The following is a 17,024-nucleotide window of genomic DNA, read 5'->3' on the forward strand; positions in this document are numbered from 1 at the left end:
AAGACCCCCAGCGCCCTCAGCAGCCAGACTGGTCTCTTCTCCCAAGAGCTCCCACTGGTCACCACACACAGAGCCAGAAAGGGTCCAGTCACTGCATTTTTACTACTTCACATTTTCAGCAAACAAATCAAGGTGCAAAGAGGGTTTATTTAACATTAATATATTAACTAGGTTTTTTGTTTTTGTTTTTCGTCAAATAAATAGGGAATTCTCATTAAATAACCATCTCCTCACTTCACGGCCAGTCCAGAAGCAAACGAAGAGCAAATATTAGTGCATCCAGGGGGCATATCACCGGTTAGGCATGAAGCTTAAAGGGAAGAGGGCAGGGGGAGGGGCTGGTGAGAGGTCACAGCCAGCACACAGGCTCAGGCCAGGCCCCAGGGTCAAGGACCTCTGTTCCAGCCCACCCAGCCGCCCCCAAGTGGCATGATGGAATGAACATGCATTGTCCAGTTCCAGTCTGAGAAGCCCCTTCTAGAGGGAAAAGAGAGAAGGCAGAGGGCAACAAAAGCCTAATGTATCCGGAGGGAAGCAGCGGCCTGGCCTGACGCCGCCCACCCCTTGGACGCTCGCGTGGAAGCTCCCCAGGTCAAAGTGGGGGCAACAGGTGACCAAGGACAGGACAGGGAGGGGAAGGTGAGCGTGACCGCGCTGGAGGCTGGCTGGGATCGGAATGTGGGCTGACAGTCCGGCGGGAAGGTGGCCTTCCACGGTGAGGCACAGGCTGGAGCGGAGGGAATGTGGGGGGGCCCGGCGGGGGCCCCCAGGAAGACGTGAGGCTGGTGTGAGGGAGTTCACAAGGCAGAGTAGAAAGTGGATTCCCAAACGAGGGAGCTGGACTGCGGAAGAGGAGGTGGCCAGAGAGTCCCTCTGTGGGCAGAAGCTACTAGAGCAAGACAGGAACGAGACGGAGGCCCGTGCTCTGAGCAGAGCTCCGGAGACGGCGAGAGGGAAGCGTTCCGAGCAGTGCCGCGGGCTCCGAGCTAGAAGCGGGGAGGCACAGCTCCCGAGTCAAGGGCCCCCCCTTCCCTCAACACCAGTTCCTGGGAAGTGGTTTATAATCAGACCTGGAGGAAGAACAAGGCCCTTCCCTCACCCCCCAGCCCCAGTCTCAGCCCCAAGGGGAAGGGAAAGGAAGAGGCATGAGGGGTGGGAGGCAGGGGCAGGAGGGGTCTACTGGGTCTTCTTATCTTCTGGGGGGTAGTAGGGAGGTGGCGGAGGCTGGTTCTAAGGAAGGAAGAAAGATCTCAATTAGAACAATTAGAAGGTTCTTGACAAGACAAGGTCTCCCCGCCTCCGAGCCCTGCACACTGCCCGCCCGCGCCCAGCACCCACTCACCGTGGGCATGTAGACGTTGTGCGGGTTGCCCGGGTTGTAGTAGGCGCTGGCCGCCGCCTCCGCAGCCTTGGCTTCAGCTTTGAGAACAAACACACTCAGTGTCGGCCCCAGCGGGGAGAGATTCCCACCAGGTCCTGCTCCCGACGGCTGGCGCTACCGATTCCTTCCAGCTCCTTCCGAGCCCTCGCTCCCGACCTGATCCTCCCCACGATCCCGCCCAGGGCACATTGCCACCTTCTGGTAGCGGATGACCAGACCGACAGAGGGAGACCTTCCCTGCCGCAGGGCACCACCCGGCTAGCTGGGGGAGAAAGGGGGGGGTGCGGTCCAGATCTCCACCAGCAGCCACCACACTGCCGGTCTCCTGGACTAGGCCAAGGGCAGGGCTCATTCACCACCTGGGGCTCCTGGCCAACCTCCAGCCATTCTCTGTAGCTCTCCGTGCAGCCCTGGAGAGGAGCGGGCTGATCCCCCAGGAGTGGGAGCAGCCCAGGGTCTCACCTGCAGGAGTGGAGGGGACATCAGGGCCGCTGACCGGAGGTTCCATGGGCCCAGGGTAGGGCGGTGGGGGAGGCTGCACATACCCCATGGCCCCGTCCATCATGGGCGGTCCCGGATAGAACTCTGCTCAGCGAGAGAGAGAATGGGACCCAGTGAGCAAGCCAGCCCCGGCTCCCTCAGCAGGCACCTCCCGGGCCTCTCCAGCTCCTCTGTCCGTCCTAAAGTCTCCCCTCGGCAACCCCCTGGCCTGGGTGGGCAGGGTGAGGGCTGGGCAGTGAAGGACACACTCACCAGGCGGGGGCGGTGGGTAGGGGTAGCCAGGAGGGCAGGGGTACATTCCATTGGCGACCGGCGGGGGAAAGACATAGGCCCCGCCGGGCATGTGGGAATACCCAAAGGCTCCATTGGGGGCTTCGCCTCGGGAGGCTACAAATAAGTACAAGGGGAGAGAGAAGTGAGTGTCGCCTACCGAGGGGGGCTGCAGGGTCCCAGGAATGTGCAGAGCAGACACGCCTCATCCCGCCCCATTCCACTCCCTACCCAAGCTAGAGCCGGCCTCGGTCGGGGAGGAAGTGAGGGATCTGGATGGGGACACAGGCCAGGGCCAGGACAGGGGTAGACAGACAGACGGATGGACACAGACAAAGAGGGAGGCTCGGGGATGGGGTCCCAGACGCGGCTGGGGTGAGCTGGGGACAACACGGGGATGTCTGCTGAACTTTAAACTGTTGTACGGGAGCTTAATGGTTGGGTTTCCTGTTTTTATGAGGCCGCAGTAAAATGTCCTGGAGTCCCAAGAGTTTTGTCCCAATGTCCCATACAGGCTCCAGGCCGGGTACACCCGGCCTTTAAGGTTCCGGCCAGAGTGACGCTAGTGATAAGTTTCCTTCCCAATTCCCAGCCCCGTCGGCCCGGGGCCCAGAGACTTATCTCTCAAGTGCTTAAAAAAAACAAAACAAAAAGTGAACAAACTCAAACGAACAAATTAAAACCCACACATTTAAATATGTCTTCGCCCCAAACTTTCAGAGCGCTGATACCTTGAGATGCCACCTGTAGCATCCGTTGTCCAAACTCGATGGCGCCCCCTGCTGTAAAGGTCAACTTGTAGGACGCAGCGCCTTCCCAGCCACCTGCGAGGGGAACAGGGCCATCAACAGCTCGGGAGAAGAACCCAGGTTACACCCAAAGAGACGGCTCTCTGTTCTCCTGGGTCTCTGTCCGGCGCCCCCGGGGAAAGGGCAGACTCCGCAGCGCCCGCCCGCCCACCTTCCCGCACAGCCGCTTCTTGTGCGCCGCCCACACGGCGTGTCCTCAGGACCCTCTTTGGGACAGGGGACTTTTCTTTCTTGGAACACGCTTTCCCAGTTATCCCATCCCCAGCCGGGGAAGATCATCAGCACTAGAGCCTCCCACCCCTCCATGAAGCAAGTTCCCCAGCAGTTTCCTTCAGCAACAAGAGACAGGCAGGTTCAGAGCAGATCCCTCCGGAGGGGCCTAAGGATGGACCCCTGGCCTCTCTAGGCTGGCTTCTGCCCGAGGGGGACTGTGAGCCCCTAGAGAGCAAGACTCAACCTGGCTGGCTGGGAGGGGGAGGCCAAGTTCAACACAGAGGTCTCTGGTGTCTCCTGCCCGCCGCCAAGCAAGGCACCTCCAGGCAGGAGAGAGGCAGCTGGCTCTTCCTGACCTTAGGGAAAAGGTCATTCCCAAGCCCTGACACAGGTCTTCCCAAACCTAAAATGTGAACACACTCCCCAGGTCACGACGATCATTTTTACTTATTTTTTCAAGTCACCCGGCTGATCCCGCTCTGACAAGGGGAGACGAGCTGCCACCTTCAATGCCAGCCTCTCCTAGCTCTTGTCATTCAAAGGCCCACCTCTGCGCAACAGCTGGCAGCCCTGGCGGGGGGTCGTGGGAGCTAATCCAGAGCCAGGAAGAGGACAAGGCTGGGGCTGATTAAGAAAGACTGGGGCGCCCGCGTGGCTCGGCCGGCTGAGCATCTGCCTTCAGCTTGGGTCGTGATCTCAGGGTCCTGGGATTGAGCCCCAAGTCAGGCTTCTGGCTGGGCAGGGAGCCTGTTTCTCCCTTTCCTTCTACTGATCCCCCTGTCTGTGCGTGCTCTCTCTCAAATGAATAAATAAAATCTTAAAAAAAAAAAAGACAGCCAAAGGGGAGGTCTCCAAGACAGCAGAGGCGCAGCCAGAGCACTGCTCTGGAAGCCCCACCTGTGTCCCTGAACCCCATCACCCACCTCCTGCTTCAGCCTTCACTGTTCCCTTGATGTAATTTGCACCAAACACGGGCTGCTTGATCTCACAGTCCTTCATCAGATAAAATGGCATCATGAAGGACTGCATGGCATCTCTGCCTTTGGACAGAAAGATGATCTGCAGGGAGACAGGAGGAGAGCCATCAGTGCCCATCCACAGCCCTGCCCGCTCGGCTATCACTTCCTGCGTGTGAGGAGTCTGCCCCTGGCGCCAGGGCCCCGCGGCCCCAGGGCACACTCTGCACCAGAAGCTCCTGGAGAGCTCTGAAAGCGAAGGGCCTGGTAAGGGTCTGCCCTCGGCTAAGGTCACGATCCCAGGGTCCTGGGACCAAGCCCTGCATCGGGTTCCCTGATCAGTGGGGAGCCTGCTTCTCCTTTTCCCTCTGCCTGCTGCTCCCTGCTTGTGCTCTGTCAAAGAAACAAAATCTGAAAAAAAAAAGTGAATGGGCCTGCGCGCAGTCTGGCTGGAGAGGCTGAACGTGGGAGTGCACGAGAACAAGCCGCTCACAGCATCACAGCACACCCGAGGGGGACAGGCTGCTCTGCCGTGACGTGGTAGATGTGCTGGGCAAGTGAGGGGCTACCAAGGTCGGGCAGGGGGGCTGGGGGGGCAGTACCGGCTTCCAGAAGGGGTAGGCGCAGCCCAAGCTTCACAGAACAGAGAGCGAAGGAGTGGCAGGAGGTGCTGGCTCCCGGGAGAAGGGGGCTGCCCAAACAGCAGGAGGGTCCTAGCCTGCACTTGCAAACCCTCTTTTAAAACCCTTCCATCTGGGACGGAAGATGCCACCAGAAAGGAGGTTTTCAGGCTCCTTTGTCTCCGCTAAGTCGAGGTGAGGAAACCTTGAAGATATGCCCCTCTCTTCCAACCTTCTTTAAACCTAACTCTTGGTAGCTATGGGCAGTGAACCTTTTCCAAGAATGGCCATTTGTCTTTCTCTGGAAGGCTCTCAGTCAGCCTGGGTCATTCGCAGGAAAGGCCCAAGCTGCAGTCCGGCCCTCCTGGCTCCGCCGGGCTGTGGCGGGCTGTCTGCCCAGCTTGGAGGCTCTGGGCGCACTGCTGTATCCTGTTTACCACATTTGTCCCTCTGGTCGTGCACAAAGGCCTCGTGGGCTGCTCTTACAGAAATCAAATTTGTAACAGCTCCCCACTCCGGGCCCAAGTCATCCCAGCAGCTGCACCCAACAACATGCGGATTTTACAGGGACTGTTCCAGACTCTGCATGGATTCAATGGCCTGCGGTTGGTTCAGCTGCTCAGAGAGGCTGGTGGTTCTAGAACCCAGGAGCAAGTGACAGAAACATGTGGAGTGAGGAACTAACGCTCCTCAGGTTCAGAGGCCACCGGGCTCACGAGGTTGACCTAAGACTCACAATGGCCCCCAGGAACCATGAGCTTTCCAACCGTCACACGGTGCGACTCACCCGGTAAGGGGTAAGGTAGACGGTGCCTTTCTTGGTCCCTTTGAAGGCCTCGGGTACGTTCTTCATGTCATTGAATGTAAGTTCCACATGGTCATAAGACATCAGGATGCTGGGATGAGAAACGAGAGGACAGGCCCCGATGAGCCAGCTCGGAGCCATGCGCTGCTTTCCCCAGGGACGGGGCTCTCTCCCCGCAAGCAGGCGTCTGGCACATCGGGTCTCAAACCTGTTGGGCACTGCTGCAAGGAAACCATTAATATGGCCTTGGAAGGGATGAGCAAGGTGGGGGTCTACAGAATTTCCCTAAGCCCCATACATACACCTCTCCAGGTGACCACAGCAGAAGAGCCGAGGACATTAATGCCGTAACACCATCATCCCTCAAATCTCGTTAGATTACCTGGGTTGACTCTCCCATTTTCTTCTGAGTCCCTATAATAAGTGTCTGTTTTCATTGGCTTATTAGTACTGATACATAAACCCTCTAAGACACGATCACGCATTACCAAAGAGCTTATGTCACGGTTCCTTTAAACCTGGGCTTCCTGAACTGGGTCTGCAGGGCTGGGAGTCCATGAAGCCCTTGAGATGACGGGGTGCACGCACTTTCCTGGAAGAATCCGCAGCTTTCATTGCTCTCAAAGGGACTCATCACTCGAAGAGTAAGGCTCGGTATTTTACCATGAAATTTTAAGTGCTAATTTAAACTCCAATTGCCGTACACACAATTTTTTTTCAGGAATGAGGCCAGAGTATCTTCTAAAACAAGGCACCCCATTATTTAGCAGCACAGGGCCTGAAGCCAGGTAGGAGGCTCACCAGGACAGACACATTCTTGTCCCACAAAGTCCCACTGAGAAAGAAAAATACTCCCAGGAGATATTACCAAATGGCATCAGAAGTGTTTTTCCAGGCCCGGGACTGGCTCGCACACAGAGAGACTGACGAACTGGGAACAATGTGAGGTTTCTCTGATTATACGATAACAAGGTCCAAGTTCACATGGTTCCATTTGTCTTCCTCCTCCCCTCAAGTGTCACACCTGTCTTCACTGGGGAAGGTAAGTGGGAAAGCGGACTGGCACCAGCACAGAGAAGTCCAGCTCAGAGAGGGCCTGAGTGGCTTGGCAGATCAGTTAAGTGGGCGACCCCTGGTTTCTGTTCAGGTCACGACCTCAGGGTCCTGGGATGGAGCCCCAGATGGGGCTCTGAGCTCAGCAGGAAGTGTGCTTGTGGATTCTCTCTCTCCCTCTGCTCCTCCCCATGCCTGTGCTCGGGCCCTCTCCCTCTCTCTCTCAAATAAATAACTCTTAACATGTATATGTATCTTATACATATATATACGTGCGTGTGTATTTACTTAAGAAGTACAGCTCAGAGAAAAGAGATCATTACCAGAACAGGCTGGTCCCGCAGACCCTGAGCAGGCAACATGGTGGGACCATCAGCATTCTGAAGCCAGGGCACCCCAGGCGTTCTCCCGACTCATCAAGCATTCCTGGGTGCTGGCCCTGGCAGGCTACAAGGCTCTGATCCCACCAAGTCTCTTCTGGGGACCCAGACTCCTCATAAGCCTTCTGCCTTCAAGAGGCATTTCAGGGTCAGTACAGTTCAACCAAGGCTAGATCTAATTCCCAGCGCCCAAAGAGCAAGAGAGAAGCCACCGAGAAGTCCAGAAAGGGGAGAAGAGACAAGAGAATCGATCTGGGGTTAGGGGGTGGAAGAGAAAGAAAGTCTAGGTCTGGGAGACCTCTGCTCTGGGAGGTGACCCAAGTCAACAGGCATTCAAGAGACAGACACAAGGACGGACGCCGCGCTAGATGTGTTGGACATTTGACAAACATCTATTTAACTGCACCTCTCGGCCTCAGTTTCTCATCTGGACGCTCAGCAGTTCTGGAATATGCTGGAAGGCTCTGTACTGTAGTTAAGCCTACTGACTTCAGAGTAAAGTCGTCCTTCCCGGAATCCCATCTGTGTTATTTACAGCTCTGTGATCGCGGGCAAGTTACTTAGCCTCCCCGCGCCTCAGTTTCCCTAGCTGTAAGGTGTGCAGCACAGCATCCGCCGCGCCGCGCTTACATATTAAATAAGGCAGAAGAGGAGCGCGGCCTGGCACGTAGCAACCGCCCAATAAGCGGCAATTATTTTTGTCTAAAGCTCTTCCCACCTCTTGAAGTCATCGACCCCCAGGGCCCCACCTGTCTCCCGCAGCCCCGTCCCCCTCCAGCCGCCCCACCCCCGGCCAATCGCAACAGCCCCGCCGCTCCTGCCTCCGGCCCCGCCTCCAGCCGTTACCCCCACCCACCGCACCCCGACAGTTTACCCTGTTCACGGGTTTACCCCCGACCCCTCACCCGCCCACCCCCCACGCCCGCCCTTCCCTCCTTCAGGATCCTTCCGCAGTGTTTTCACCTCTCCGTGTTGTTGACGATCACTCCGCCGCCCTCCGAGTGATTCTTGTTGAGCGCCATAGTCTCTCCGAAAAGGGTCCCGAGACTCCCAACGCAGTGCGCTTGCGCCCCTTTACGGCCCGCCCCTAGTGGCGTCGTTCGTATTAGAGTCAGCCAATCACAGCTCTTGTGCGGAGCCTGGCCCAACCACCTGATCTCGAGCGTCACGTGGTAATAGTTTACTCGCTTTCCCCCCGCCCCCCCCGAGTTTCGCCTGCATCACAAACAAGCTGAAGACTACAATTCCCAGAAGGCAATGCTCCCTCAATCGGCTTTCCTCTACGCTTGCGCAAGGATGCATTCTGGAACTTGTAGTCTTTTGACTCCCCTAATTGCATAACTAATCGGCTGGTGCGTTCCCCACTGCCCATCCCCTCTTCAATGGAACAGGAATAAACAGTTGGACCTGCCACAAGGGGATTAATCGTAAAGGCCCTGAACACAAAAGTGCACATTCACGGAATGGGGACAGTAATCTAAACCAGGTGTGGGCAATGGAGAACAGTCAACCTGCTGGGGCATCTTTATTTGCCTAAAGAGCATTTGCGGAACCCCGAGTCCGTGACTTTGCCCCCGGTTCGGGTCGTCACGGTAGCGTTGGAGATGAGGGCAAGGCCCGGGTCCAGGACGTGGTGGCCCGGCGGGCTGGCTGGCAGAGAGGCGTGAAGAAAACTTCCCGTCCGAGTCATGAAGTCAGACCCAAGCCCTCCGAGGTTGGGGGTGAGAATGTCCGTATGGGGAGGAGAACCCCCGTGCCCGGACCTGACACCTCCACCAGCCTCACAGTGCGGGCGGGAGGGCCCCCACCTTCCGGCCGCCTCCACCGCAGCGGGCCTAGCGGTGGCGCTGCCCCCCCTAGAACGTTCTGGCTCTCAGTCCGGCCCGCCCTGCAGCGACGCAGCTGGAAGACGGACACAAGATCGGCAGTAATTGAACTGGGCACGAGGCGAGACCTGCAGCCTCATTCTATGTCTCACAGAATAGAGCTGACTCATGGCAGCCTGGGACCCAGCCCTGGGCGGCGCCCTAGGGCAGCTGTAGTTATTATAGAAACTACCCCCGCCTCGGAGGTGGATCTTTAAGGGGGCGGGGTTGGGGAGGGGTGTCCCTCCCCACTGGGAGGTGCTGGTGCAGCGTTAATCCTGAGGGATAAGGGATCAGAGTTTGAGTTGAAGCAGACAGCGGATTCCCTGACACGTGATGCCCAAGCCTGGGGACTCATCTGCGATTTCTTAGGTGGAGTATCAAAATCCAGAAAAGGTTATGAGACGTGTAACAGCCTTTTGGGAAGTCTTAAGCACAAGCAGGTGGGACCCTGCAGGACAAGGGCAATGAATTACTGCATAATGGACGCGGTAAGATCTGCCCCAGCAGTTAAATTAATTTTGGCGCAGGAAGTGTATGGCACTGTTTTAAAAAAATGACGGCAAATTCTACGTGCAGACACAGAAAGACTGCCCGTCTGCTGGGTGCAAGCAGGTGTTTGAATATGCCGCAGCAAAAAACCAAAACACAAAAAACTTCTATTTGTATTAAAGTTAGGATTTAGATCTACATATAAAATTTCTGGAAAGAGCCACCAGACATTGTTTTTGGCATGATCCCCGTGCGGCGTGGGTCTGGGAATTGGGGTGGGCTGGTGACTCAGTATATTGTATACTTCCTCGTACTGTTTAGGTGTTTACTGTGCACATTCTAAATATTAATAACATTTCAAAAAGAAAGTGAAGATCCACCCAGTAAAGGTTATGCAAGAATGAATGCTTTGAGGACCATAAAAGGGAAGGTGGGAAACAGTCCAGTACCGCCCCCCCCCACACACCCCTTTGGGGAACTCCATCCCGTGGCAGAAGCAATTACAGCGTTTGGAGGCCTTTATAAGAACTAAAATACGCAATCATGAAAACACGGTATACCCAGCTGTAGCCACACTTAGGCCTCCTGACAGGAGAGGAAATGTGTTGAAGAGGAAGTCAGAGTGGAGATGAGCTAGCAGGCTTAGCTGGTTCCAGTGTCAATGTCCAACTTCTGCAAGTTTAATAAAAACATATGACTCAGGGGCGCCTGGGTGGCTCAGTGGGTTAAAGTCTCTTCCCTTCGGCTCAGGTCGTGGTCCCAGTGTCCTGGGATCGAGCCCTGCATCAGGCTTCCTGCTTGGCAGGCGCCTGCTTCTCCCTCTCCCACTCCCCCTGCTGTGTTCCCTCTCTCACTGTGTCTCTCTCTGTCAAATAAATAAAATCTTAAAAAAAAAAATAAATATAAAAAAATATATATATATATGACTCTGGGGCACCAGGCTGGCTTAGGAGAGCACACGACTCTTGATCTCGGGGTTGTGAGTTTGAGCCCCACGTTGAGTGTGGAGATTACTTAAAAATAAAATCTTAAAAAACAAAAAGAAAATCTTAAAAAATAATAATATTAAAATTAAAATATATGACCACGTGAACACATTGTTAGAGTTACTCCCAGCTGTGATTTGGGCAGTGGTTTCCAGCACCCATGCCGAGGGGCTCAAGGGCAGTTCATTGATGAACCAAGACATTGGCAAAGGGCCCCATCTGAGCCCAGGGCTCAGACCTCAGACCTCTCCTGCCTTGGAGTCAGCTCTGCGTGTTTTCAGAAATGGTCACTTTTTGCTGAGTTGTAATCATTCCTATTCTCCAGAGGGAAGCTTTTTTTTTTTTTTTAAAGATTTTATTTATTTCTTTGACAGAGAGAGAGCACAAGGAGGAAGAGAGGCAGGCGGGGGAGGGGGGGAGCATGCTCCCTGCTGAGCAGGGAGCCCTGATGCGGGGCTGGAGCCCAGGACCCTGAGATCATGACCTGAGCGGAAGGCAGAGGCTTAACCCACTGAGCAACCCAGGTGCCCCCCCCAGACCAACTTTGGGACAATTTTTATTTTAGATTTTTTTTTTTTAAAGATTTTATTTATTTATTTGTCAGAGAGAGAGAGGGATAGAGAGCGAGCACAGGCAGACAGAGTGGCAGGCAGAGGCAGGCTGCCTGCCGAGCAAGGAGCCCGATGCGGGACTCGATCCCAGGACGCCGGGATCATGACCTGAGCCGAAGGCAGCTGCTTAACCAACTGAGCCACCCAGGCGCCCCTTTATTTTAGATTTTGATGTACTCTGCCATTTTCTAGTTTAGTTTGTCATTTGAAAAATTGCGAATCGTTATGCACTAAATTGATTCTGCCACCTCCATCTTGAAAACCTCTGTTCCAGAAGAAAGGCTGAGGTGGGGGGGGCGGGATGGGGGAGGGAGAGAAGGGAAGGGAAGGCTGGAGTTCAGGCTAGCACCACTCCACCATGGGGACCTGCATCCACCCAGCGTCTAAAGCTGATACTGTCTCATATTTAGGGTTCCCCAATCGGTAGGCTAAAGGGCTGTATCCGTGTGCTGTAGGTAAGTCCCGGCCTCTTTGTGTGGCCCAGGAGTTGTGTGGATATTACCTCCTTTCTTCAGTCTTCATGTGGTAGCCGACTCAAAGACCAAGAGCCATCTTCCCATCTCTTAGCCAAGAGGGGGCAAGCCTTCTTGATCCCGGGGTGGGCTTACGGGTTCTCTAGCGGGATGGCCTCCGTGCTGGCTGAGCACAGAAGTGGCCACCTCCTCCGAAGACAGAAAGGCCCACAGTGTGCAGCTGGGGCTGTAGGGCTGGACCAGGGTCAGTGGCGGACCTAGAAAGGGGACAGGGTGCTTCCCAGAGCCCAGAGACAGGAGCAGAGTTCGGGGGATTCTCCAGGGGTAGGCCCCCTGCCCCGCTCCCATCCAGCAATCCCAGGAAGTGGGGTGTGTCTGTTGGGAGTAGGGGGGCTGAATGCCAAGAACTGTGGTTTGGGGTTGTGTGAAAGGGCCAAGAGGCAGAAACCACAGTGGCTATTGGACCTGGGAGCGTTCACTGTAGAGAATTAAAATAAAGTTATGGTAATGGAAAAGGTGAGGGAACCCAGGAGTGTGAGAAGCTGCCACCACCAGGGAAGACTTCCTGTGATGGGGGTGGGGGGAGAGCTGGGAGCAGCTAGAGAGTGGGGGCTGCCCCCACCTTCCAGACCAGCAAGCTCTTTAGTGCCCCCTGGTGGCCGAGCTTGGCAGGGAGCCCCCAGCGGTGGCCCCTAGACGCCAGCATCTGGAAGCCCGATGTAAGGAGTGAGTGTTATGGGTCGAATTGTGTCCTCCCCAAATTCATATGTTGACATCCTAACCCCTAGTACCTCCGAATGTGACCTTAAATGGAAGTAGGTTTGTTGCTGATGTAATTAATAAAGATGAGGTTATTGGGAGGGACCTCATCCATTAGGACTAGTGTCCTTATAAAAAAGGAGAAATTTGGACACAGTCAGGCACACAGGGAGAAGGCCAAGGCCATGAAGGCAGAGATCTACAAGCCAAGGATTGCCACATGTTGTCAGCAGACGGTCAGACGCTAAGGGCCTGGTACAGATTCTCCCTCACAGTCTCAGAAAGGACGAAATCTGCCAAGACCTTGATTTCAAACTCTGGCTTTCAGAACTCCAAGACTAGTTCAGAACTCCGAGAATAGTTTCTGCCGTTCAAGCCACCTACTTTGTCGTCCTTTGTTAAGACAGCTCTAGAGGACTGCGACAGTGGGTTTGGAGCAGAAAGACAACAGCTGGGCACGATCCCCAAACCTCGCTTGCCCTGGGGGAGAGAAGGCTCACCGTGCAAGGACCCTTGGGCCCGGACGATGGGCATCTCAGCAGCGGTCCCTATGGAAAGAAGATACCCAACCCCAAGAGAAGCTCTCCTGGCTCGCGGCACCGTGTAAACCCCAGATGATTGTTCTACCAAGGACCCTCACCACCCCTCTAAACGTCCCTGAGGTTGAATATCTGACCCTCTTGACAAAGGGCAGCTCTGTGCGACGTCGGAGTGGCAGACGCCACGTCAGGCCTGGGTGATGTGGATGTGAGCTGTTTCGGGCCACGTCATTTTGACTGGGTCTTTCAGTGTTGCCTGTTCCTTGCTCCTCCATCGGGAGGCAGAGCCAGTGCACGTCTGGGGCTATTTCTGGTTGCTATGGAGATGAGCCCCACCCCAAGTTCCCAGCCCAGACCTCCAGGCTCTGTCAAGTTCAATGTCCCCAGAGGCAGCTGTACGGTCTGCTGCAGCCGTTCCTGCTGCGGGAGTGTTTGCGCAAACCTCCCACTGCCTGTTTCCACTTCTGTGCCTCCTCCCAAACCCCAGAGAGCCAGAAAGACATGGGCGTCACCTCTGAAGGTGTCCCCTCCGCAGCACTGAGGAGCTACCCCTCCGATGGAGGGGCCTCAGGGAGAAGAGAGACCAGGAGAGGCTGTCCTGGATGTGGGCCCCTCCCTGCTGGTCTGGATGCTCCTTCCCAGAGGCTGGGGTGGGCTCCTCTTTCTGGAAAGACGCAAGGTGGGGGCATCCTTCGTCCTTCTCGCCCACTTTGCTCTCCTTAAACCCACTTCTCACCTAAATGTCAGAGTGATTCTAGACTTTCAAATCTGATCGTACTGTTTCCGCATGTGACACCCTGCTCTCAGGAAAAGTCCAGAATCCTGAGCAGGCTCTGCCCAGGCAGACCTGGCTTGTCCACCCCGTGCTGTTCCCTGCCCTCACTACCCTCCCACCCAGCAGTGGGAGACCCCCGGCCAGGCCCCGCCTGCACCTGCCCTGTTTGGCCTTGGCCAGCTGGCCTTGGCTCTCCATCTAGTAGGTCACCCTTGGAAATGCACCCCCGACTCTAGCAGGGTCCCTTCTCCAGGCCACCTTTTCTTTTTTTCTGTCTCTGGGAAATGTGGGTTTTGTTTTGTTCTGTTTTATTGTGGTGGAGGGGAGGCAAAACTTTTCCTCTGCCTTCTTGGGGTCTCTAGTGGGACCTGAGAATTAAGTCAACATCAAACAGATTAACAGGAGAAAAGCGGACAGATTTTATTTTCGTATGTACCCAGGAGCCTTCGTGGGAAAAACAAGACCCCAAAACTTAGTCCTAAGTGCTTATACAAGAGGTTGCACCAAGAGGAGTAATTTTGGAGAAGAAGGCTTGAGGAAGTTGTTTTAACAAGGCTGATTTGTACAGATGTCTCTAGGCCTCAATATCCCCTCTCTGGTGATAAGAACGCCCTTTTCCAACTGGCGTGGGGAGCCCATCTTCACGTGGGAGTTTTATCTTCTATTTTCAGGAAGAAAAGGTGGAGGCCAGAAGGCCCTTCCTGCGTTTGTTGTCTTTCAAGTCTCTCTCACACAGGAGACAGGTTCTGAACCTCCTTAGCGGTAAGATACACATCACATAAAGTGTACTCTTTTGGGGTGTCTGGCTGGCTATCGGGAGATCATGGGACTCTTGCTTTTGGGGTCATGAGTTCGAGCCCCAGACTGGAGGCACAGTTTACTTAAAAGAAATGAATTGTTTTAGTATTTATTTATTTATTTATTTGAGAGAGAGAAAAAGAGAGCACAAGCAAGGGGAGGGGCAGAAGGGGAGGCAGAAGCAGGCTCCCCACTGCGCAGGGAGCCCGACTACTGACTCGGGCTCCAACCCAGGACCCTGAGATCATGACCTGAACCGAAGGCAGAGGCTTAACCCACTGAGCCACTCAGGCGCCCCTGTTTTAATCTTGTCAAGGGTACAATTTGGTGTCATTAAGTGCCTTGTCATGAGACCGCCGTCACCATCTCCAGATCTTTGTCTTCGTCCCAAACTGAAACTCTATCTCCACTAAAAGCTGTCTAGCCCCCTCCTCCCCCAGCTTCTGGTACCAACTATAAGGGCCTGGTTGGCCAGAGGGAGCCATTTTGTTGCAGTGAACTTAGATTGACCCTATGCAGTGAACTTAGATTGACCCTGCCCCTCCCAGAGGAACTTACTTGCAAAGCCTAGATACTAGGGCAAGTCAGGCCAGGTGAAGACATCCAATCAGAGGGGCGCGCATATATTTACTGAGGTGAGTTTAAATCTCATTGGCCACCTGTGTGGGGGCGGGGCTCAACCACCCCCCTATAAAGGTTAGTCTTCGAGGCTGAGGCTGGGGAGGAGTAGGAGAGCAGGTGGAGAAGAAGAAGGAGAGTTGTCAAGCGGGGAGAGCGGTCAGAGCTGTCAGCGCCATCAGAGCCGTCAGAGCTCTTGTAAGACCTGTCAGAGCTCTTGTCAGAGCTGTAAGAGCCGTTAGAGCCGCCGGCGGCCCCGTCGCCCGGAGCTGTGGCCTTGCCGAGCTGCCTTGTGGGAGCAGCGTCATTCCGGGAAGCAGCTTCATTCCGGGAGTGGCTTCCTCAACATGAGGCCTCCTCGGTGAGCGGCCTAGTCAGAAGCAGCATCGTCTGGGGAGAGGCCTCGTCCAGAGCGGCCACGTTGGGAGTGGCCTTGCCGGGGTCGTCGTCGTCACCTTTTCGTAAGAGACAGACCGGTCAGTTGATTCTTGATGCTTGGTGCAAAATAAAGCTTTGCTTGACCTTTGCTTTGTATCAGTCTCGTTCCTTTGATCATGGACCCCAACACTGACCATCCTCCTTTTTGTCTCTATATTTGTCTAGCGTGGGAAACTCATATAAATAGAGTCATACGAGATCTATCCTTTTTGCCTTTGGCTTATTTTACTTAGTGTAATGGCTTCGAGGTCCATACATGTGGGAGCAGGTATCAGGGTATTGTCCCTTTCTGAGGCTGAGTAATAGTCCTTTATATGTAAATACCACATTTTGTTTATCCGTTCATCCGTCAGTGGACATTTGAGTTGCTTCTACCATCTGGCTGCTGTGAATAACTGCAAGGAACATGGGTGTCGAAGTATCTGGTCAAGTTTCTCTGTTCAGTGCCCTTGGGTATCTCCCAAAGGCTGGTCTCGGCCCTTGGGCAACAATTATCCTGTAGCGCTTTGTGAGGTCCCGTGAGGGCAGGGCATGCCTATTTAGGTCCCTTATACCTGTATCCTTAGCACGGAGCACAGTGCCCCACACTGAATAAATATTGTTAAGTGAGTGAGCGTAAGTTTCCAGTCTTAGTGAGTGGATGTAATGTAGTGTCCTGGCAAACGAAGGTCTGGACTCATCCCAGCTCCTGAAGAACAGATCTGGAGATCTCCCAAGGGTTCACAAATCCTCCAAGAGTACTGCTTTTGCTCAATTATTCTGGGGAATAATAACAACAGCAACAACACTTCTTGAAAACTCACTCTGGAGGCTCCCAGGTGGCTCAGCTGGTGAAGCGTCTGCCTTCAGCTCCAGTCATGATCTGGGGGGTCCTGGGATCGAGCCCCATATCGGGCTCTCTGCTCAGCAGGGAGTCTACTTCCCCTCCCAACCCTGCCTACTTGTGATTTCTCTCTTTTTGTCAAATAAATAAATAAATAAAATCTTATTTAAAAAAAAAAAAAGAAAGGAAAGAAAACTCACTTTGTGCCAGGACTTGCGCCAACCACATCACCTAAATTATCTCTTTCAATCTTCGAAACAATGCTGTGCCGTTCCACTCTTATCCTGTTCCACCACGGAGGAAACCCAGGCATGGAGGGGCTCAGAACCTGCCCAAAGCTTACCGCCAGGAAATGGCGGAAGAGGAATTTTTAGCCAAAACTTTCTGATTCCAAAACTCACACCCGATAACATTCTCCACTGCTGGGGCAGAAAAGCGCTGCTTTTTATATTAAACCAAAATGGGAGCTCTTATGGAGTAAAATTCAAAGTCTGAATGTCTTTTAAAGATCAGGTACACAGGATACCAAAGGCTATTTCCTGACTGCCTCAGTGCTCTGCGCCATGGATCTCTGAACTTGGGTCGCCCCAACTCCTCGAGGGCCCTGGGGAAGGAGGTGGAGGGTGAGGGTGAAGCCCATGACAACTTCCTAAGGGACTCCTGCAGTTCCTAGAATCTTCTGGAAGATGTGCTGTGTAGCAAGGAAGTGGCCTACATCCCACTCTTTGCATGGTAGCATGTAATGGGAAAGCGTGTGTCATATGTGGGGCTGAATGGGCTGCAGACGCTGCAGCCAGATGCCACCTACCCCCCTGCAGGACCTTTAGCACCAGCCCACAGGGCCATTGGCAGCCCTCAG

The 17,024-nt window shown here is 54.4% G+C and overlaps 1 protein-coding gene across 2 annotated transcripts; it reads right to left on the minus strand.

Annotated features, from left to right (window-relative positions):
* Positions 1–83: 83 nt before the first annotated feature.
* LOC111160370 (WW domain binding protein 2) lies at positions 84–8,073 on the minus strand. 2 transcript variants are annotated; one of them, XM_022523442.1, is made up of 8 exons: positions 7,952–8,073; positions 5,538–5,646; positions 4,098–4,233; positions 2,884–2,976; positions 2,135–2,269; positions 1,844–1,966; positions 1,343–1,419; positions 84–1,230 (listed from the first exon to the last, which is right to left on the minus strand). In XM_022523442.1, the coding sequence occupies exons 1-8, from the start codon at positions 8,008–8,010 to the stop codon at positions 1,177–1,179; spliced, it is 786 nt and encodes a 261-aa protein (XP_022379150.1). In that variant the 5' UTR covers positions 8,011–8,073; the 3' UTR covers positions 84–1,176. The 2 variants fall into 2 exon arrangements, with proteins under 2 accessions (XP_022379150.1, XP_022379151.1); XM_022523443.1 differs by lacking the exon at positions 2,135–2,269.
* Positions 8,074–17,024: the final 8,951 nt, after the last annotated feature.

The sequence above is a fragment of the Enhydra lutris genome, unplaced genomic scaffold (genome assembly GCF_002288905.1).
Source record: "Enhydra lutris kenyoni isolate GAN:26980312 unplaced genomic scaffold, ASM228890v2 scaffoldscaffold75, whole genome shotgun sequence".
NCBI classification, from domain to species: domain Eukaryota; kingdom Metazoa; phylum Chordata; class Mammalia; order Carnivora; family Mustelidae; genus Enhydra; species Enhydra lutris.

Excerpts from the sequence above, each read along its gene's own strand:
- LOC111160370 (XM_022523442.1), bottom strand. The coding sequence starts at position 8,010 with ATGGCGCTCAACAAGAATCACTCGGAGGGCGGCGGAGTGATCGTCAAC. Across the intron at positions 4,234-5,537 it reads TCTACCTTACCCCTTACCGG|ATCATCTTTCTGTCCAAAGG; the intron begins GTGAGTCGCACC and ends GTCTCCCTGCAG. Across the intron at positions 1,420-1,843 it reads TGTCCCCTCCACTCCTGCAG|CTGAAGCCAAGGCTGCGGAG; the intron begins GTGAGACCCTGG and ends TTGTTCTCAAAG.